We start from the raw sequence: 20,945 nt of genomic DNA, 5'->3' as shown, positions 1-20,945 counted from the left end.
ATGGGGCCGCGTTAGTATGACGTCGAATATATTAGCTTTTACTGCCGACCACGCTCATACGTCTAGTCGTCGAGTTGGCTGAGCATTGCAACGCCGCGGGCAACCCAATGGGCCTCGGGAAGGTGCGACGGAAGCCGGATAAAGCAAATAAAGTTGGTCGAGTGCCCCGTCGTCGAGAGCGTACCCCGGCGCTCACTACGACGACGCCTTTGTCAGATTCTGCATATCATGCATTCAGTCGCACCTGGTTTTATACACGGGGCAGTTGTACGACTTGCGAATGACGAGGTCCGACTTCTTGGTCGGTCGAAACCACAGCACGGGGCCGAGCGTGAAGAGCACCTTGGGCAGCGACTCGGTGAGACGCGACTCGACCTTGTTCCACCGACAGCCTTCGAGGAAGAGACCACGGACATACACGCCGTCCTAGCACATTCCTCAATACATGCCTCGCTGCATCGGTGTGCGCACCGTCGGGCCCGTCGTGTAGTCGGTGCGGGGCATCGGCTCGTGGTCAAAGGTGATTTGATCTAATCGCGCAGAGATAGATGGTTTCCTGCACTCTACGACTCGCATCGTACCGATCGGGATGGTGTATTTGCGGGCAAAGTTTTGGTTGGCACCCGTCAAAAAGGCCTGCGTGAAGAAGAAGCCTGAGATCCAAAAGATCGGCGGCGGCTGGTCGTTGAGCCAGTCGGCGAAAAACGAAATGCGCTCGAGCAAGTCGCTCACGTAGCTCGGGAGGGGCTTCAATGACGGGTACGACTTGGCGATCCACATGGCCGGGATTTTTCCGTAAAACAGCGACAAACTCACGTTCTCGAGCTCGGCCGACATGACGACAAGGCCTTGGATCGCCTTGCGGAGACTCTTGAGCGAGCTCCGGACGACCGAGAGAAGGTTGTTGAAGCGCACGAGCTCTTGGCACACGACCGTGTTCATGCTTTCGTTCCATCGGACCGGGTACCGAATGGCCGCGAGCTCCATATCGTAATTGTCGGGCAGCCGCGACAGAATGTCGGCCGCCATCGCGTCGACGGTCTCTTCTTGGCTGAGGCCCTTGGCGTCGCCGCCGCCGCCACCCGTCGCTTGCGTCTGCAGCACCTTTGTGCACAATATTGTCGTCTCGTTTTGGTCTTTTGTAATGGTGGCATTGTCATGTAGACCAAAGACGTTGGGCGGCGCGACGAGCGGGAGCCCCTCGATGAACGCAAGGAAGCCTTCATAGTCCGTGTCTGCCGGCACCACGTACTGCGACCGCTCGTCAAAGCTGTAGTCGTCCTTGAGAATGTCTGTCGCGTAGAAGCGACCAAGAAGACACGCCAGCGTGCGCCGGTCCTTGTCGTCCGTGACTCGACCGCCGTAGTTGCATTCGCCCGTGCAATACCTACGTCGTCGTCGCTAGATATTGCACAACATATTGGTATCGTACTGGAGAGCGCGCCACGGAATCGCGTCGTTCTCATCGACAAACATGGCGAGCTGGCGCGTGCTAATGCTCAGGTCGGACTCGTTGAACTCGTACTGGATGTTCCAGCCCAATGGGCCAAACTGCCGGCGTTCGCGGACGAGTGCATGGAAAAAGCAGAGCGCGTATAAAAGCCGGCGAAATTCCTTGCCCTACACAGGAGACTCGTCGTCTACGGTATCGGGAGCAGGATGTTTGTCGAACCTTGCTCACCGACTCGAGGAACCCGCGCTCGCAGATCGGGTCGAGAAGGTACGAGCCGAGGAGGTTGGCGCGCAAGCCCTGGGGCGGTTCGTTGGTCATTTTCACGCCGTTCTGCAGCACGGACGGTGGAAAGACCGGTGACGGGTACGTCGTGCACCAGAGCCGAAAGTTGGGGTGCGTCGTCTCGAGCTTGACGCTTTCCGTGATGCGCTCGAGCGTCGGCATCCAGCTGGGCGCGAGGTGGCAGTTTTGCAAGACGACCCACGACCCGGTCTCCATCGCGAGTGCGATCATGCGCTCGGCAATGGGGCCTTGGCCCTGGCCGAGCGAGATCGTGTCGATGCGCTGCCTATTCGCGTCGGCAAATTTCAGCACCGAGCTAATCGGGTCCGAGCCCGGCGAGAGGATAAAGACGAGGGGCGAGCTCACGGACGAGTCGCTGTAGCACAGCCCAAGGTCGAACGGCGGCGGCTTGACGAACGCGTCGCCCATGGTCTCGACCACAAACTGCTGCGCGGCAAGCACGACAAGATCCGGTCGAATGCAGCGGATGCCGAGAAGCCGCCGGAACGGTGTCACCGTCGCAAAGGCGCCAGGGAATGGAATGAGATACCCGGTCGGCGAGTCGTAAATGGCTTTCCATGCGTCGACATGCGTCTTGAACTCGGTCGCGAGCCCCGGAAACGCCGGAAGATGCGAAAGGCGCACGAGCTCGTTCCACTGCTTGTCGGCAAACCAGTCGGGCGCTGGATTCGGCGGCGGCGTCTCCGCCACCGCCAGCCCGCCCGTGAGGAAGAAGTACCACTCGGACGCATCGATCTCGGCGCGGCCTTGCATGATCGAGATCGTCAAGAGAAACGAAAACATGAGCTTGTCCTTCTCGAGGAGCGACCGGCAAATGTTGCGGTACAGCGAAAAGGTAAAGTGGGCGTCGAGAAGCTTGAGCCGTTCATGTAAGTCGTTGCTCTTGTCGCTTTGGTTGATGCTGAGCACGAACAGCGCGATGAACCAAGAGAGCGAGTACTGGTACACGGGCTCGATGTTGGCGAGCTGGTCGATGCAGAAGAAGAGCACTTGCGACGAGTAGGCCACGGGGCGGTAGCCCTGCCGCACCGTATCGATCTCGAGCTCCGTGGCTTCGGCGATGACTTGCTCCGACTTGATTTGATCGGCGACCTGCTTGCCTTGGTTCATCGTGTTGATCGCGGTCTCATCTTCGAGAATGTTGCCTTCGGACGCCGACAGAATGTGCAGCGTCTTGTCTTCAATCTCCTTGAGAAGCGCCTTGTTCTTGGCGCTCTGGATGATGAGCTTGTTCTTTTGCTCTTCCAGATCCGGCCGTTCTTGCGCGACGACGATGCCCAAGAGCTGGTCTTCGAGCCCTTGTGGCGTGATCATAAAGTTGAGCAGCGTCACTTTGACCGACACTTCGGGCAAGTAATGCGGATTCCGGAGCTTGGTGGTGAGGTAGAATCGGAAGCTCTCGCTGTACTCAATGTTGGCGTCACCGAGACGAATGAAGAGCGTGCCGCCCTGCTTGAACGTCTGCTTGAGCAGAAGCGGCTCCAAGCTCGGGTCGAGCTCTTCGCCAATGTTTTCCAGCAGCACGGGGCGGCCGAACTGGACGGCATTCTCGAGTGTGCGCAAGTAGTCGCCGTCGGTGAGCTTGATGACGTTCAGTCCGTGCTCGGTCTCCATGTTGCGAATCCACTTGTTGGCTTGCCCCTGCGGGTCGATCATGAGTGGCCACCGACGCGCGTTGAAGACCACGATGCCATTGTCAATACTAAACATGTCGGTCGGAAGCCCATCAATGTTCCACTTGCGGATTTGAACCGGGTCGCCAAGCGTCCCCGAGAGCGACGGCAAGTCCGAGCACGGGATCGCGAGCTCCTTGCAGCGGGCAACCCACGCCGAGACCGCCTGCGCCCGGTACACGGATGTGAATGGTCCTATCTCGAAGGTAAGACAACTCCATAGAGGTATGCATCGTATGTAGTACCGAGGTAGGCGACGATGCCAGCGGAAATGAGCGCGTCGCCCGTGAGCTTGGTGTACTGCAGCGTGAGTTGAGCGCTGAACTCTTTCCAGCGAATCTTTTCGCCCCCAAGACTCTCAATCAGCGTTGCCGCGCGCACGAGCTTCTTCCCCGTGAGCTCAATCTGACTTTCCAAGCTTTGCTTGGAGGTTGTGGCGTCTTGGAACGACCGCTGGAGGCTCGCAAGCCCATCCTCGACCTCCTTCAAGCGTGCGAGCTTCTCGTTGAGACTCCCGAGCGTCTCTTGCAGCTGCTTCTCGGCCACCGCGAGGGCTTCACGCTTGGGTGCGACAATCTAAGCGCGATTTCGTTAAAACTCAAATACGAAATATGGCACAGTACCTTGCTCACGTTGTCGTAGAGTGCCATCGAGTGGACCCATTTGCAGAGACCGGCGGCAGCTTTGGACGCTTTCTCTGCTTTTTCGGGACTAAAGTTCTCGTCCGCAATGTACTTGGAGACGACCACCTACGACAAACCGTATTCGACCTCAGCGTTTTCGATGCTACACTATACCTTCATGATTTTCGGGTCGAGGTTGTCCTTGTCGAATTTCTTGAGCTGCTGGATGAACGTTGGGTCGCTAAGCATCTTTTGCGACGGTCCCCAAAAGTCCATGATGCGCTTGCTCGGGTCCGCGGGATCGGGAATACGCGCGGGCTTGATGCCGAGCATGACGCACACGCCTTCGCACACGAGCTTGACGCCGGCCGGCGGGTTGGCCATGGCTTTGACTTCGTTGATCTCGGACGCCTTGATCGTGTCCAGCGCCTTGAGTGCCTCTTCGAGCGCGGGAACAGCCTCGGCCAAGTCGGCCTCCACGCTCGCTTTCTGGATCTCGCACTGTGCTTTGGAGGCATCGGCGATTGCGACGTCGGCTTGGACCTCAGCGCGCGTCTTCTCGACGCCCGGCAACTTGGCTTGGATTTCCTCCATGAGCGCCTGCACACACATCAGTCACCCCTTGAACCAGACGATGCAATCATTGTCGTACCGCTGTCTCTTTGGTCGAGCGATCGAGGATCGGCTGCATATCAACGAGCTCCTTGCGCATGACGCTCACGTTGGCCTCGGCAAATTGGATCTTCTCCAAGCCGACCTCGTACCGGAGCTTGGCCTTCATGACGCTCTCGCGTCGTTGGCTGAGAAAGGTCTTGAAGGCCACGATGAGCTCGAGGTACGACGTGGGCGTCACGAGTTTTGCCGGCGGAGGCACTGCAGGTATGCGTCACTGAGGCTCTCGACTTGCACGTGAAAGTACTGGCACGTGTCGACAATGCCGCGGCGTGTCGCATCCGACTCCATTTGCACGTCGCGCAGGAATTTCTCGGCGACTGCGACGAGCGCGTCGGCAGGCCACGCCGTGAACCAATCGATCGTGCAGCAGTTGATCATGGAGGGAAATTTCCGGAGCCGGTCGCGGAACGCGTCCCCAATCGGCGAGCACGCAAGCACGATATGCAGCTGCTGGCGCACGCGCTGCACGAAGAACGCGTAGAGCTGGGCGGGCGTCATATCGCTCGCGACTTTGCCGAATTTCTCTTTGGCGTGGACGCGGACGCCTTCGCAGAGCCCGACACGCTCGTCGTACGGAAACAAATTTGGAATTTCGCCCGAGTTGAGCATGTTGTTGATGTCCTCGACGAACGCCTCGTACTTGATTTGCGTGTCGCTGAAGAGGAACACGAGCGGCCGCGCGCCAATACCCGCGGTCTTGAGTACATACTTCATGTCTTCGCGCCACTCGGTCATGGTGTAGTTTTTTGCAATCTCAATCTGCTTGACTTCATAGTCCATGATAAAGGCGGCGAGGCGGGTGAGACTTTGACGGCCGCTGCCCCCGACGCCCACGAGGAGAGCGTTGCCCCGGGGCATCTTGAGCACGCGTGCGATCCGCGAGAGGTGCTCGATCGCGAAGAGGAACATGACGAGGTTCATCGGCTTGCGCGAGACCGCGTTGAATTCGGCGAGATACGTGTCCAAGCACGCAATGAGCTGCGCGATGCCGTCCACGTCTCCACTCGAGTGCACGTCGATCTCCTTGTAGAGACGAGGCGATGCGTCCGGATCGCGGTAGTCGCCAAAAAAGAGGTTGCGCATGTCTTGGGGCATCACGATCCCATCGCGACCGCGCTTGAGCGGTGCAAACACCTTCATACATATAACCAAATCGCATTTTGGCAATTTTCTGTGCTTTTGTACCTTGTCAAAGTTGGTGTTGAAGTGTTTCGCGACCATTTTGCGCTGAAAGTCACAAAACCACGTTCGGCCTTCGTCGTCAATGAGCCGATCGCCAATCACGCGCAGCGACTCGTGAACCCAGAGCTTGACGAGGCTGGTCGTGTTGAAGTCGTCGGCCGCCGTCACGAGCATGATGCCTTGGATGATACGCGAAAAATCCCGTAAATTGAACGTATAATGGGACTTTTTCGGTGTCGGAAGGAGCACCTAATGTCATCGAATCAGCGATCATATAGGAAGAGGACGCGATGCGTACCTTCATGGCGTTCTGGTACGTCTCCAAGGTCGCATTCACCACGGCGTCGGCGAGCTTGCGGATCTCGGAAACGAACGGGTTGCTCGTAAAGTACCAGTTGACAATGGTCGAGAAAATGCGTGCGAGCGTCGCGTCGTCGAATTCCGAGAAGCAGAGCACGTTAAAGTGCCGCTGGAAGCGCGGACTGATCGTGTTGCGGCCACCGCCCGGCGGTCCCATGGCCGTGACGACGATCGTGTCGATGATCTTTTGCCACGCCATCTCCTTGAGGTCGTACCACCCGCCCGAGTCGACGAGCTGCCGCATGAGCTCGATCGGCGGCTGCGCGCCGTACGTTTCAATCATGGGCATGTTGAGATCATCGACAAACACGATGCCGTCCTTCCCGACCGGTGGCCCGTACACGCCTTTTCGCCGCTTGTCGAGCTTGCCGTCAATGATGTTTTGGGTCATATTGGCCGACGTCTTTGCCGAAAACGAGAGCATAATGACGGAAAAGTGGTCGGGACTGAGGCGCTCGTTCAGAATCGCGTTGAGGTACGAGCTTTTGCCGGTACCCGTGGGCCCACACACGAGCACCTTGCGCTTGGACGAGACGAGGAGCTTGACGAGATTTTCGAGCTGCGCCGTGTAAATCGTGGGCACGACGATGGTGCTAAACGGTGAGTTGGGCGGAATGATGTACTCTTTGAGCGTGTCTTCCCAGCGCACCCACTTGCCCTCGTCGAGATTATAGAGGTAGTCGTGCAGGTTGCCCTTCGTCGGCAGTGCCAGTGTGAGCGCATACGTGTCGAACGCAGGCTTGACCCACTTGCGCACTTGGAGGGCGCGGCCAACGACAATGTACTTGGCGTTGAGCGCGCCCATCGACTCCATGTAGCTCCGTAAGAAGTCGCAGAACCGGACGCGACCCTCCGAATTGGATGTGCACCCGACTGACCAGAGTAGGCCAAAGAGGAAGAGGCTTTCGAGGTGCTGCAGGCCTTTCTTGGTGCCAATATCGCCCGGCTTGACCTGGAGCAGCTCCGCCTCCAAGATGTGCAGTAAGCTCTGTACGAGGTTGGCGTCGACCGTTGGCGTGAGCTCGATGAGCTCCTTGCGCACAAACGCAATGCAAGGATCGACGAGCCACGCGCAGAGCGTCCGGATCGTGCTGCGCTGGTCGTCGTTCAAGATCAGGTGGAGCTTCGGGTCGGCGTCTAATGGCAGCACCATCGTGCGGTCCAGCCACGAGTCGACGAGCGGCTGCCACCCAAGCTGCTCGGGCTCCATGTAGATCATACCGCAACGAGAGACGGTGGCGGGCGACGCGACAAGAAGATCCATGGGCTCGAACATCATACTCATGACGGGGCTCATCGCAATGATCTCGCCGCTCATCAAACACAGTTTCCGGTTGTCGTCCAGAACCGTATTCATGTTTTCAATCCAGACCGCGTCGACGGGGCCATCAAAGAGAAGCCATTTGCGATCCGGCGTCGGGCTCGTTGCGAGGTTGCGATAGTTGATGGCGAGGACGCCGTCGGTCCACTCGTGCGAGACGTCGTCAAACTGGCCGTAGAGCTGCCCCATCGTGATCGACTTGGGGTTGATGACGGCCACGACGACCGGCGTATACCTACATGGCAGGAATGAGGTTACAGGGGATTGCATACGAACAACACGTCGCTGGCATACCGCGTATCCTCAGGAAACTGGTTGTGGAGGCGCTCGAGGACGTCAGCAAGCACCTTCCACGAGCTCGACTTGCCCGAGAAAGGCATGCCCACGACCATGAAACCGTGCCGGACAATCATCATTTCGTAAATCTGAATGACCTTTTCGATAAAGTTGGGCACGGGCTGGAGCTCCATGGCCTTGCACGCGTCGTTGACTGCACGTAGCATATCCGTGCGGTCGGGTGGGTCCACCACGACGCCCGGGAAGAGGTCCGAGACAATGCCGTTGAAGAGCGGGACGTCCGGACTCAGGAATTTCGGCAAGTTGACGTCAATGATGGAGCGCAAGACGAGCGTGTCCTCCTGGAGGTGGCCCTCGCTGCGCTTGAGGTTGCCTGCGGCGCGCAGCACGGCCATGACGGCCCGCATGCCATAGTCGTAGTGCGACTGCGACGAGAGCTGCTCCGAGCACAGCGTGTACGTGGTTGTAATCTTCTTGGAGAGTGCATTCGCCTCCATGTAGCCGTACGAGTAGAGCATGATCTCGGCAATCATCGCGTAGTCGGGCACCATCATGGCCACGGTGCGGAAGAGGACCTTGAGGTTGTCGGGCAGCTCGGCGCGCCCCGCATACCCTACCACGCGACGTCGATATTGTTTTAAAACGCAATGTACGTACCGGGGTTCATCGTAATGAACGGACAGCACGTTGGGTTGAGCGAGAGGAGCGTGCCCTCAAACATAAAGGTCGCGGCGTTCTGCGCCTTGGCGATCTGGATGCACAGAATTTGCTGGGCAATCACACTCAGCACTTCGAGCTGGATGCGGTTAAACTCGTCGAAACACGCCCACGCACCGCTGGACGCGAGGCCTTTGAAGAACTTGCCCATCGCAAGGTAGTCGAGACCGTCCGAACAGTTGGTCACAACGCACTGGATCGCAATGGCTTTGCCGAGATCCTTGGTTGTCTCGGTCTTGCCCGTACCGGCCGGTCCTTCTGGCGCGCCCCCGAGGTTCAAATGAATCGCCCCCATGAGCGTGCGGTAGCAACGGTCCGTGAGCGGCGTAATGACGAGCCGCATCGAGTTGCCGAGGTACTCGAATGCGTACAGGGCCAGAGTATTGATCATGCGGCACTGCAGTGTACCCGGCTTCCCCGTCGCGGCCGACATTCCGCCCGCGACCCAGTAGTAGCGCAGCTGTGCGAGCCAGTCAAAGTCGAGCTTGTCCGATGTCTTGAGGGTCACAAGCTCGGCGATCGTGTCGCGATTGTGCACGTCCATCACGACAAGCGCGCCGAGGGTGATGCGTGTGAGCTTGGGCAGCTGGCCACGCACGAGCTCGACCGTCCGGAGCAGCTCGTCCTTGAGCATCTACGAGCCAACACTATTACATTTGTGGTCCATCACGCATTTCAGCGGACCTGGGAGTGCTGCACAAGGGCATCTTTCGGTCCATCGAGCGCGGCCTCGGTTTGCTGCGTCCACACTGTCTGGTTGATGGCAAGAACGACTTGGCCAGGCCATTCTTGCACCCACGTAAGGCGATCTTTGGTGGCATAGTCGGCCATGCTCAGGTCAACGTGGTACGCGACGCTCTTGCGCATCGTGATCTCGACCTCTTGGAGCCAAATCTCAACATTGCCGCCCGTTTTGTTGGGGTTGATGGGCGATTGCGAGATCTTGTCGAAGAGGAACGGGACCTTTTCATTCTCGGGGCTCAGCATCGCCGTAATGTCGAGGTTGGGCTGGAACTCGAGGAGGTTGATGCCGTCAAACGCCTTCTTGAGATGTGGCTGGACGCGGAGGGGGTCCTTGGTTTCGGCGAGAATTTCGAGCAGCTCGTCGTTGGAGAGGAAAAAGAAGCGCGGAAAGTACAGCCGCTTCGTCTCGAGGTACTCGTTCAAGCCTTTCTGGATCGTCTCGAGGTCGGCGTTGGACTCTTGGAGCGTCTCGAGCAAGCCTTGGCGCATCGCAACGACCGTGGCTTCTGGCTCGAGGATCGTCTCTTCCATGTTGTGACGCCACGTCGCATCCACGCGCTTGAAGAGCATGCCCTCGGTCGGCATTTGCCGCATGATGTCGTCGCTGCTGAAAATCGGCTCAAGGTACAGCCACGTCGCTTGGACCTTGAGCCACTGGTCGGTAATGTCTTGAATCGCAACCAGCGTTTTCTCCCATCGCGCAATGCGCTCCAAATACGGCTTGTTGTAGCGCGACCCGCGAATGGATTGAATCTTGACCATGTGGTCGTCCAAGAGCTGCTGCATCTCGTCGGTGCCAAAGAGGATCGACGTGCCGGTCGTGCGGTACGGCTTGGTGTGGAACTCAACGCCTTCCCACTCGTGCTCCATCTTGTCGAGGGCTTGCTCGAGCGAGTACTCTTTCGCGGCGCCCACACAAATGTCTTCGATTTGCGCCGTGAACTTGTGCAAGCCCGCGTCCAGCATGTGACTTAGCGTCATGTCCCCGCCCGGCGTCTGCAAGTCGAGCTTTGTAATGCCCTCGATTTCGGTCCAATGCCGCGCGCAGAGTGCCGGCGTACAAATCAGGTGCATGAGCGGCACGTGTGCATCGAGCATTTCATCGAGCATCTTCTTGGCCGCGCGCGCGACCTCGGTCGGCGCTTCCAAGCTCTCGCCAATCTAGCAGTCACGCGCATGATGGCTACCTCTCTATCTATATCGATGGACGCACCTTTTCGCAGTCACGGATGACCTTGACGACGTTGCGCCGAAACCCGTCGGCTTCGCGCTCGGCGTCTTCGGCGTTGACCATGTACAGCGGTAGCCCGCGCCACTGGTTGAGCTGCTCGCTGAATTGAGACACTAGACACATATCAAGAGACGTTCGCATCGTGTCTCTGCATCCGTACCGGTCGACCAGAGCTTGTCCATGGGTGCGAGCATTTCTTGGAGCTCCTTGATGCTCGTCTCGTTGTCCGTGAGCTCCATCCCGAGCAGCGTCTCTTGGTCGCGGATCTTGCTCGCTTCGTCGTCGATCTCAGTGATGAGCTTATTGATGCCTTCGATGCGCTTGGTGACGTTCATCGCGTCACCCATGTTGCCGGCCTCCCGCATCTTTTCAATCTTACGCTGACAGGTGGCAAACGTGCCAAGGAGGTGTTCTTGGCGGGCTGTCACCACGAGCTCGAGCTCCCGCTTGCGCTCACGCTGCCGCTCGAGCGACTTGCGCTGAAAGTTGGCGACCGTATCGGGCCAGCGGTACGTGACATAAAAGAGCTGAATGTCGTCGCGGTCCATGGCAAAGTGGTGCTCGGTCAAGAACCGAATCGCGGTGTGCACGTCGTTGACCAGCTCGTCCTGGAGCGCATTGAGCGCCGCCATGCTCGACTCGTAAAACGCTTGGAGGCTCTTGAGCTCGACCGAGTCGAGCGGGTCGGCCATGAGCGTCTGCACAATGGCTTCGTACTGCGCACCCATGGCGTGCATGCGCTTGACGTTCTCGGCCGAGACGCGCGCCAATAAGATCGATGCAAACTCTTTGGCCTTGGCGCGAAGGCTGTCTTTGGCTGCGACGCACGAGACGGCAAAGAGCGAGAACGTATACTGGTCGGCGATCTCGGCCAAAATCGTGTCGTCGATCGATTGGAGCGCTGCGAGCTCGGCGCGGAGCGCGTGCAAGTCGAGCGGCTGCTCCAAGAGGGAAGCGATATGCCGCGCCATGGAGCCATCGAGCAGCGTCAGAAAGGGTGAAAACCGAGCGAGGACATCTTCGGGGTCGCGCAAGTGCCGCTGCAGCGCATGGCGCACGGCGTGTTTGGCCGAGAGCACAAACGGATCGCCTGTCCCAAGCGTGCACGGCCCGAGCGACGCCTTGTTGCGAATACGAACCGGCACGCTTGTGTGCGAGTCAATGCGTGGAAAGATCGCGACCGCGTCTACGAGCATGCCGACGCAGTGCAAGAGCGTTGTCTCCATCGCGTCGGCCGGCGGGTCGAGTGCAAACCCGGCGCCCGGGGATTCAAAGCACTGCACGGAGAGGATCAGTGCCGGCTCGCCGTCGAGCGCTGGCGTCGAAAACTGCTCAAAGAATGCTTGGAAGGCGAGGACCGAGGCATCGACGGTCTCGCGTAGCTGCCGCGACATGAGCACGGACGCTGCGTTCAAGACGCCAATGTGATGGTTGAAGCGGAAGAGGTCGTCTTCGACGAGCGTGTCGGCCGAGGCCTTTAGCACGGAGCGACCGTCCAAGCCTTCGAGCGCGACGCGGTTCGCGAAGAGCTTGGCGGCGCCTGGGCTGCCATTGGCACTGGCGTGCTACGCGCAATGTGAAGAGACATCCAATTGATGCAATTAAGAGACGTACGAGTGGTTCGGGCAGCGGAAGATCGCCGCGAGGGTCGCGCACCGGCGCATCCGGCGAGAGCGGCAAGAACGCATCGACCTTCATGGCGCTGGCGGGAATCCAGTACGTCCGAAGACACTCTTTGACCGCGTCGACGCGGCGGCTAATGTGATCGACAAAGTTGGGCACCGTGCGCGGCAACGACGACCGAAACGCGGGTGTCAAGACGTCCGTAAAGAGCAGCTCGTGGTACGGCACGAACGGATTGTCCCGAATCTAAGTCCCTTTTGATTATCAAAGATGAGATGGAAATGCCAAACCTCCCAGTCGGGGGGCGGGCCTTCGTGCAGCCATTGCGTTTGCAGCGCGAGCATGGCCGGGTCAGCCGTGTGCAGAAACACCTCAATGTACTCGGCACTGTCGCGAATCACCGTCGCGTCCACGCCCGTCTCCCGAAGGACACGCCATTGGAACGACTGGTACGTCTCGTCGCTCCACCACTTGGGCGTTGCGTGGAGGTACGCTGGAAGAATGCCGAGCCGCGCCGCGTGGCTCTCTTCCAAAAGGTCGTACTGCAGCATCGCACGCGCGATCGCCGTGTTGTACGTCGCATACACGGCGTCGAACATTTCCGTGAGGAGGTGTTCGCACGTGGCCGTGTTTTGCGCTAACAGCGCCTTGTCATGCCGGAAAGGCGGTGCCGGGAGCTGCAGTCGCTGCAAGATTTCGACCGGGATGGCCTCCGACATGGGCGGACACCCGCGGGCCACGTACATCTCGACCGCGCGCCAGTAATTGTTGGCCGAGGTTTCGTACGCGGCCGAGTCGAGCTCCAGCGTCCGGGGCGTCAGCGGTTTGAGTACCACGGGCGCCAAGCGCCGGGCAGCCGGCGTCACGGGGCTGCCAACGTTGAGTACGATTTTGTGCTTCTTTGGCGAGCTCTTGGTCGGCGACGGCTTTTTAAAGACGTGTGTTGGATTTTCTGCCACGTGCCGCTGGAAGGCGCGGGAGCCAGAGGGATAGAGAGACACGCTGGTCTTGATATCGGCCGGAGGAAGCTGCGTAAAGGGCGACTTGGGCGGCGGCGACGGCGATAGCTCGCTGCTTTCCGACTTGCCCAATTGCGCCAACGACCGCTCGAGCGCTGGCGCCACGGCGACGTACTCGATGGCCTTCTTCTTGGGGCTAAAGCCAGGTCGCAAGTCCTTCGGCTTTTCACGGACCATGACGGGCATGCTGAGCGCGATGCGGGCGACGTCGTCCTTGGTAAGCTTCCGCGTCGTAATGGTGTAGTTGGAGCCGATCCGATCGCTGAGCGTCGAGTATATACGCTCCTCGGGCGACTCGATCGTCTCGGCCGACGTTGGAGGCGTCACGGCAGGTAGCATGAGGCGGCCGTTCGACGAGTCGGGGCGGCGCGGGCCTTGCAGCGAGCCCAGCGGCCCCAGCGACGCCTTGAGGTCGGCGATTTGGGCGTCTGTGTTCTTCTTGTGCTTCTTCGTACCGCCCTCAAGCGTGCCGAGCTGGCTTTGTCGCGCCAAGATCGAGCTCTGGAGGATGTCGAGTCGTGCTTTCCGGATCGGGCTGCGCCGGGGGTCGCCCGACACCGCCATCGACGCGTTCCCGGAGCCGCGGGAGAGCGCTTGGAAGCGGTCGAGGTCGCTCCACGGCTCGGAGGCCGGCGCGCCATCGGCGCTTTCGGGCGTCTTGCTCATGCGATTCCCCGCGAAGTCGGAAGAGGCGCAAGTAGAAAGGTCGCACTGGTCGTTTCGACCGACGCATGGATCGTGCAAACCTTGTTGTGATTGGTGAAAAGGGTCTTTTTTTAGCCAATCCAAGCAACGGATCCCAAGATCGCGTCCAAACGACCCGACAGGATTTGCACCAATCACACGGCTGCACGCGCCGACTTGTTTTTTCACGTACAAAGTGTCCAACGAATATTAACTCATTTCAACATCAAACGACTTGCTCGTGGCCCAGTTCCATCCTCTTTGTACTCAAAAATACTTGATCTAGTTGGACCTTCGACAATCAAATGCGTCGACTGCAGCCTTCGGTATGACTCGAGCGCGTTGAATACTAATACACTGACTGCCCTGATTTCCTTTTCTATATCGGTGTTTCAAGACATGATCCCCAGCCCCCTGCTCGCTACGTCAGGCGTGAGGTACACTAAAGCTTGGACAGATCGATCCTCTCTCGTCGAGCAGATGCAAAGGGTCAGGCGAGCTTCCTTATATTCAGGGGTGTGTTGCTAAAAAGCGGTTGTCACATACATGTACTCTTCAAGGGTAGGGGATATCCCTTGTGGAGGGTCGATGCCGTGCCTTGGATAGGACATTATTGCATGACCAAGAACCCGGACATGCGGCACATGGCCATAGGTACATCATGTTGATAGATAATCGTGTACGAGAGGATGTTGGCATGCGACTCTGTACGTACATCATGTGACGTCGTTCAAGCACTCATCTCGCTACGTACAACCGACGACTCGACATGTCCTCGTCCTTCCAGGAAGCACACGCTACATGACACGCTGGATCACTCCATGGGTTTTAGAATACCAAGCGATCGCAACAAGCGTCGACCATGTCCAAAATTAAGCGTGCGTTCGACCAAAGTCGTGTCAAAACTCGCCTCGGTTACATCTCAAGTTATATTAAGCGGCGTCGGGCCAAGACGTCGATGGCGCCGGACCGCCCCGTAACACCCCAGTTACCGCGCGCGATGCGCAAGCTCCGAGAGCCGCGCACGGTACACTATTGATAGCGTGTCGCCGCCTTACTAATGCGTGCGCAGGTGCAGCGCATCTCCCTCGGGTGCCTCAATACAAAGCACCCACTGCGAAGAGTTTGCATCAAGATCCTCCAATCGCCGTGGTTTGACCGGGTCATTATCCTCGCCGTGTGCTGCAATACGGTGATTCTCGGTCTCGTCGACTATGAGAACGCGTGGGTCGAAGGCCCCAACCCCAACATGGGTGTCAACAAGCTCATCGAGCAGTGGAATGGCGTGAGCCTCTACATTTTTGTGGCCGAAATGGTCGTCAAGATCATCGCCATGGGCTTCTTCGTTGGCGAAGGCGCGTACTTGCTCGACAGCTGGAACCGCCTTGACTTTGTCATTGTCCTCTCCGGGTACGTGCCCTTCGTCTCCCATCCTGGTTGCCTAAAGTGGATCTAGCATGCTCTCGGTGCTCAACATCAAAGTCGGGTTCGTCCGCGTCCTGCGCGTCCTCCGACCGCTCCGAACGCTCCACACGTTTCCAGGTAGACTACACAACGGCGCGAAAGCGCCCGACTAACGATGGCATGATGCAGGCCTCAAGGTGCTCACCAACTCGCTCCTCTCCAGTCTGCCGGCGCTCGGAAACGTGGCCATTTTGCTCGCCTTCATATATATCGTGTTTGCGATCCTCGGCATGGAGATCTGGCGCGGCGCGTTCCACTCGCGCTGCCGCCTCACGCCCTTTCCGATTGCGCTGCCGTTTGACGCGCTGAATCCGCCGGGCGCCAATGCCTACCCCGTAAGCGCCGCGTACTTGGCCAAAGTGCTGGCCAACCCAGCGTGGTACCGCTGCAACAAGAGCGACGGGTCTGCGTACCTTGTGGACGATACATGGGATATACGCGCCAACTGCTTTTGGCCGCTGGACAGCGGCCTTCCGATGCCACGGCTATGCTCCTCGTCGGGTCGTACGTGCAACGTGAATCAAACGTGCGGCTCCAACTATGACCCAAACGGGAACCCTCGCTTTCTCGATATCGCGGGACCGCTGCTCAATCTCTCCATCATGGGCGAGCCGACGTTCAATGCGAATCTGAACTTCGGGCTCACCAACTTTGACAACCTCGGCAACACGCTCATGGTCATCCTCCAAGTCGTGACAGCGTCCGGCTGGATGGCGCTGACCGAGACGGTACGTCTCTATCGATGGAATAGCTCTCCATATATGGTGTCTTGTTTGTATAGGCGCAATGGGTCGGCAACCCCGCGCTAGCGGCCATCTACTTCAACTTGCTCCTCATCATTGGCATGTGCTTCTTGCTCCAGCTCAATATGGCCGTCCTCTTTACCGAGTTTGAGAAAGCCAAGGACCAGCAAGCCAAGGCGGCCCACGCCAGAGCGTACGATCTATCAAATGGAAGTAGCGTTCCCTCAGCCTTATGTAGTGTCGACGTCATCAAACGCCTCTCCATGGTGCCACCCCCGCCCGTGTCGACATCGCAGACCAAGCGCATAGACACGGCCGATGTTGTCGTCGCGCCGGCATGGCGCCGGTGCGTCGTTGAGTGGCGACTCTGCATTCGGCAAGTCGTGCTCACGACGGCGTTTCGACGGCTCGGCATTTTTATCACGCTCAGCAACGTCTTTGTCATGTCGCTCAACCACACCGAGATGAGCTACACGTTCGCGTACAACTGCGAAGTGCTCAACTTTACGTTTATGATCTACTTTGGCATCGAGTCGCTTCTGAAAATGATCGCGCTCGACCTGCGACCGTTCTGGGCGTACGTTCATCTGTCTATGGGATGTGCTCACCGGTCCTGCCTAGCGACAAGTTTAACCGGTTCGACCTCTTCACCTTTCTCATCGGTATTGTGGAAGCGATGCTCAACCCGCCAACCTTTATCGACGGCACGTCGGGCGGGTCCGGTCTCTTTACAGCCTTCCGCGTCGCGCGCGCGTTCAAATTGGCCCGGTCCTGGAAGTCGCTCAACAAACTCCTCATGGCGATTCTCAATTCGTTTGGGGAGATTCTCAACTTTCTCTTCTTCCTTGTGCTGTTTTGCTACATTTATGCGCTCTTGGGGATTGAGGTATTCATTGATCGCTCTTCGTTGGATTCTTATTCTTCTCTAGCTCTTTGCGACCAAGTTTCAATTTGACGTCAACAACCACGCGCTGCCGTACAACAATACGAACCCGACGTCGCTGCGCCACCGCAACAACTTTGACAGCATCACGTGGGCGTTCTTTACCGTCTTCCAAGTCATCACATACGACAACTTTCCCAACGTGACGTACGACGGCTGGATCAGCGTCGGGTGGATCTCGCCCGTCTACTTTGCGTCCATTATCGTCTTTGGCGTCTGGATCGTCATGAACATGTTCTCCGCCATCCTCGTCCAGAGCTGCATGGTCGACGACGAAGACGACGACGACGACAAGGGCGACGATGGAAACAACGGCAAACGAAGGACTCGGCGACCGTCGACGGCTTGCTCTACGACGACAACCGCAGTGCCAACCGGCGGGTCCGGCGCGCCAAACGCGCCATGTTCCAGCTGATTCGCTTCTTCGACGCCAACGTTCATGATCCGAACGAAGCGCGACAGCGCGAGGCCGCGTCCTATTTGCTCAACAAGGGCAACGCGCTGCTCCTCTTTTCACCGCGGAATCCGATCCGGCGCTTTTGCGTCGTTCTCCTCCAGCGGCGCGAGTGGACGTGGTTCATTTCCATCTCGATTGCGGTCTCGTGCATCTTTACGGCCATTGACACGCCGCTTTTGGACCCGAATTCGTCGCTTGGGCAGTCGATTGCGACCTCCAACGCGGTCTTTGCGATGCTCTTTACATGCGAACTCGTCATTGCTGTCATTGCAAAAGGCCTCTTCTTTGGCCGCGGTGCGTACCTCAAGGACCCGTGGCGCATCCTCGACGGCTTCATCGTCTCCGTCTCCGTACTGCCGTACTTGATCGGCAACGCCAAAGGCACGCTCTCGGGGCTCCGCGCACTTCGGGCGTTCCGCGCGTTCCGGCCACTCCGCGTCATCAACAAGCTGCCGCAGCTCAAGATCGTCGTCAACACGCTCTTCCGGTGCATCCCGGACATTCTGAACGCGCTCGTCTTCTTCTTCTTCATGCTCTTCATCTTTGGCTTGATGGGCATCTCGCTCTTCAAGGGCGCGCTCAGCACGTGCTCGATCAGCCCGTATACGTACACCCAAGGCACGGGCACGCCAGCGTTCCCACCGTGGTTCCCGTCCGGCTACGCAGGTGACTTTGTGACCAACATGACGAGCATCGACACCATGACGTACCCGATTGCATGGAGCAATATGACGGCGAGTCAAAAGGCGCCGTATGCAGCCGTATGGAACACGACGGGGTGCGGGCCGTTCGCAGACGACTACCTGCCGACGTCCAAGCAAATGTGTCTCTGCTTTGCGGCGACCCACAAAACCACGTGGAATTCGCTCGTGCCCCAAAAGTTTGACAACATTTTTTGGGCTGTCGCTGGTTTGTATGAGCTCACGACAATGGAGGCGTGGTCGCTCACAGCCTTGGCGGCTGTCGACTCAGTCGGCGAAGACATGCAGCCGATCCTAAACAACCAGCCGCTCGTCATGATTTGGTGGTGGCTCTACATGATTGTGTGCGCGTTCTTCATCACGAACCTCTTTATCGGTGTCTTGTGCGACAGCTTCTGCCGCGAGTCGTACGGTGCCGTCGTCACGGAAGAGCAAATCAAGTGGATCAAACTCCAAAAGAAAGTGCTCGCGCTCTCGCCGCAAGTGACGCACCCGGTACCACACGGGCGCTTCCGCGAGCTCAGCTTTCACATTGTGCACTGGCCGTGGTTTGAGTACATCATCACGGCGTGCATTCTTGTCAATATGATCTGCATGGCGATCCAAGCGTACGGCCAGAGCGCGTCCTTCTTGCTTGCACTCTCGGTCCTCAACAGCATCTTTACCGGCATCTTTACGTGCGAAGCGATCCTGAAACTCAACGCGTTCGGCTACGCCTACTTTGACGAAGCATGGAACCGGTTCGACTTTACCATCGTTGTCTTTGCCATGGCGAGCATTATTTTGCCGCTCGTGACAACGTCGTTGAGTCTCGGCACGGTGCTAACGGTCGTCCGCGTCTTCCGCGTCGGGCGCGCGCTCCGGCTCATCAAGAAGGCCAAGCTCATGAAGAACTTGTTTGATACGCTCACCGTGTCGCTGCCCGCAGTGGGGAATGTCACGAGCTTGCTCATGCTCCTCTTTTACATTTACTCGGCCGTCGGCGTCCAGCTCTTTGCCAAGGTCGCGTACAACAACCAGGGCATCCACCAGTACCAGAACTTTCAGAACTTTTTCCGCGCGCTCCAAGCGCTCATTGGCTTTAGCACGGGCGAGAACTGGGACAACTTTACGTGGGAAATCTACTACACGTCGCCCGCAACGAACCCAAGCTGCGACGACCGCACCTTCAACGGCAACATGTGCGGCTTCAACGACACGGACCCGTACAACTGCATTCCCCTCGACGGCTGCGGCTCGTGGTTCATCGTGCCATTCATGTACTCGATGTACCTCATCATCGGGTATCTTGGCATGAACCTCTTCTCGGGTATCGTGATTGATGCGATTGGCGACTCGTCCGCGGCGTCGCCTGTGAACCCCGCGACGCTGGCCGAGTTTGCTGACCGGTGGGCCGAGTTTGACCCGCAAGGCGGTGGCTTGATCACGGCTGAGGAGCTCGCGGACTTTCTCTACACGGTGTACCCGCCGTTTGGCTTCAAGTCCGTGCCTGGCTTCACACGGCGCCGCGTCGTCATTGCAATTGGTATGTCATCGTTCGTGTCTTGCGACGTGCTCATGTCACATGGACCGCAGGTGAGCTCGACATTCCGGTCTACGACAAGATCTACGTGCACTTCAAGGACGTCCCGCGGGCGCTCGTCATGCGGGTATTGGCCGAGGTATGTTTGAATCCTTCGATGCGGTCGGACAAAAGGCGCGGCGGTGTAGGGCAGCGTCACCAAGTACAACGAGATCAACAAACTCATGGACCAGCTCGGCATCAACAAGCAGTTTGACGAGCTCTGGCACCGCCGGCGCGGCAAGAAGCAAAAGGATCGGCTCTCGATGCGAGAGGTCGGCCGCGTCAAGGAGTACTCGGCCACCATCATGATCCAGCGCTTCGTCCAGCGCGCGCGCGCCAAGCGACTGCGCGCCAAACTCGCCGCCACGGATTTGTCGACGAGCGACCCCGACCTAGCGCACGAGTCGGCGACGGTGCACGGCGAGCCGCTCATGTCTGTGGACGCCCCCGAGACGACCGAAGCGTCGACGGCCATCGCGTGAAAATGACAATTGGCGAGTGTGTGCTGGCTGCATGAAGGAGTCGGCGATGCTGTCCATAATCTGTACTACGCGTATCATGCGTTCTAGCTAGTAATAGCATTACAAGTGAGCTATGGTAATAGTAGTTTACATTGTTCTGTTATCAAAAGGCTTGTCGGGCGGCCCCCACAGCCCCGGCGGTAGCGCCACGTCGTCGTCGTCGGCTGCCAGAGTGTCACTAGGCTTTTCGCCCATAACATTGTCGTGGTCGAGCACGATGTTGTCTGCGTCCATGCATGATGCGCTCCGTGCGTCGGCCATGTACATGGAGAAGGACACCTTGAACTCGTCGGTTTGAGCCCGCTTTTGCTGCATGCGCAGTCGGTCGTGCTCGCGCCGAAGATTGCGCTGCTCCGGCGTCTCACTCTCTCGTCGCACGCGCGCTCGTTCGCGGGCCTGCTGCTTCCACTTTTCCTTTTCGTCGTCCGAGGCGAGCTGCCGGCGCGCGGCCACGCGGGCGCGGTTCTTCTCGCGGCGCCGCGCCGCCTCGTCGGCGCCTTCGCTCCTGCGCAGCTTGGCCATGCGCAGACGCCCTTTCGCCAAGCGCTCCTCCTTCTCGTCCGTCGTCTCGCGGTAGCGTTTCCGGGCGGCGCGGGCGCGCGCAAGCTCCTTGGCGCGATGGGCCGCGTCCTCCATTCTCGTCGCAC

The 20,945-nt window shown here is 58.5% G+C and overlaps 3 protein-coding genes across 3 annotated transcripts; 1 reads left to right on the top strand and 2 right to left on the bottom strand.

The window, feature by feature from the left end:
• Positions 1 to 62: 62 nt before the first annotated feature.
• On the bottom strand, positions 63 to 13,890 carry SPRG_10681 (hypothetical protein; the record flags this gene model as incomplete). The annotated part of the gene is made up of 20 exons (XM_012349915.1): positions 12,493 to 13,890; positions 12,194 to 12,448; positions 10,740 to 12,144; positions 10,562 to 10,692; positions 9,289 to 10,509; positions 8,545 to 9,238; positions 7,885 to 8,500; positions 6,208 to 7,825; positions 5,913 to 6,158; positions 4,906 to 5,861; positions 4,705 to 4,852; positions 4,227 to 4,652; positions 4,053 to 4,178; positions 3,675 to 4,005; positions 1,673 to 3,624; positions 1,433 to 1,620; positions 582 to 1,387; positions 472 to 530; positions 245 to 426; positions 63 to 195 (listed from the first exon to the last, which is right to left on the bottom strand). Exons 1-20 carry the CDS (start codon positions 13,885 to 13,887, stop codon positions 63 to 65), a joined length of 12,888 nt encoding a protein of 4,295 aa, XP_012205305.1. The 5' UTR covers positions 13,888 to 13,890.
• A 973-nt stretch (positions 13,891 to 14,863) lies between these two features.
• SPRG_10680 (hypothetical protein) lies at positions 14,864 to 20,315 on the top strand (the record flags this gene model as incomplete). Its single annotated transcript, XM_012349914.1, has 11 exons — positions 14,864 to 14,932; positions 14,978 to 15,315; positions 15,362 to 15,447; positions 15,499 to 16,097; positions 16,151 to 16,305; positions 16,351 to 16,689; positions 16,734 to 16,998; positions 17,042 to 17,391; positions 17,424 to 19,738; positions 19,789 to 19,874; positions 19,924 to 20,315. 11 exons carry the CDS (start codon positions 14,864 to 14,866, stop codon positions 20,257 to 20,259), a joined length of 4,938 nt encoding a protein of 1,645 aa, XP_012205304.1. The 3' UTR covers positions 20,260 to 20,315.
• Positions 20,316 to 20,385: 70 nt separating this feature from the next.
• Positions 20,386 to 20,934, bottom strand: SPRG_10679 (hypothetical protein; the record flags this gene model as incomplete). Its single annotated transcript, XM_012349913.1, has 1 exon — positions 20,386 to 20,934. One exon carries the CDS (start codon positions 20,932 to 20,934, stop codon positions 20,386 to 20,388), a length of 549 nt encoding a protein of 182 aa, XP_012205303.1.
• Positions 20,935 to 20,945: the final 11 nt, after the last annotated feature.

Source organism: Saprolegnia parasitica (assembly GCF_000151545.1).
Source record: "Saprolegnia parasitica CBS 223.65 unplaced genomic scaffold supercont2.59, whole genome shotgun sequence".
NCBI classification, from domain to species: Eukaryota; Oomycota; class Saprolegniomycetes; order Saprolegniales; family Saprolegniaceae; genus Saprolegnia; species Saprolegnia parasitica.
The sequence above is the reverse complement of the archived record's forward strand: the minus strand, read 5'-3'. Positions and strand labels throughout refer to the sequence as shown.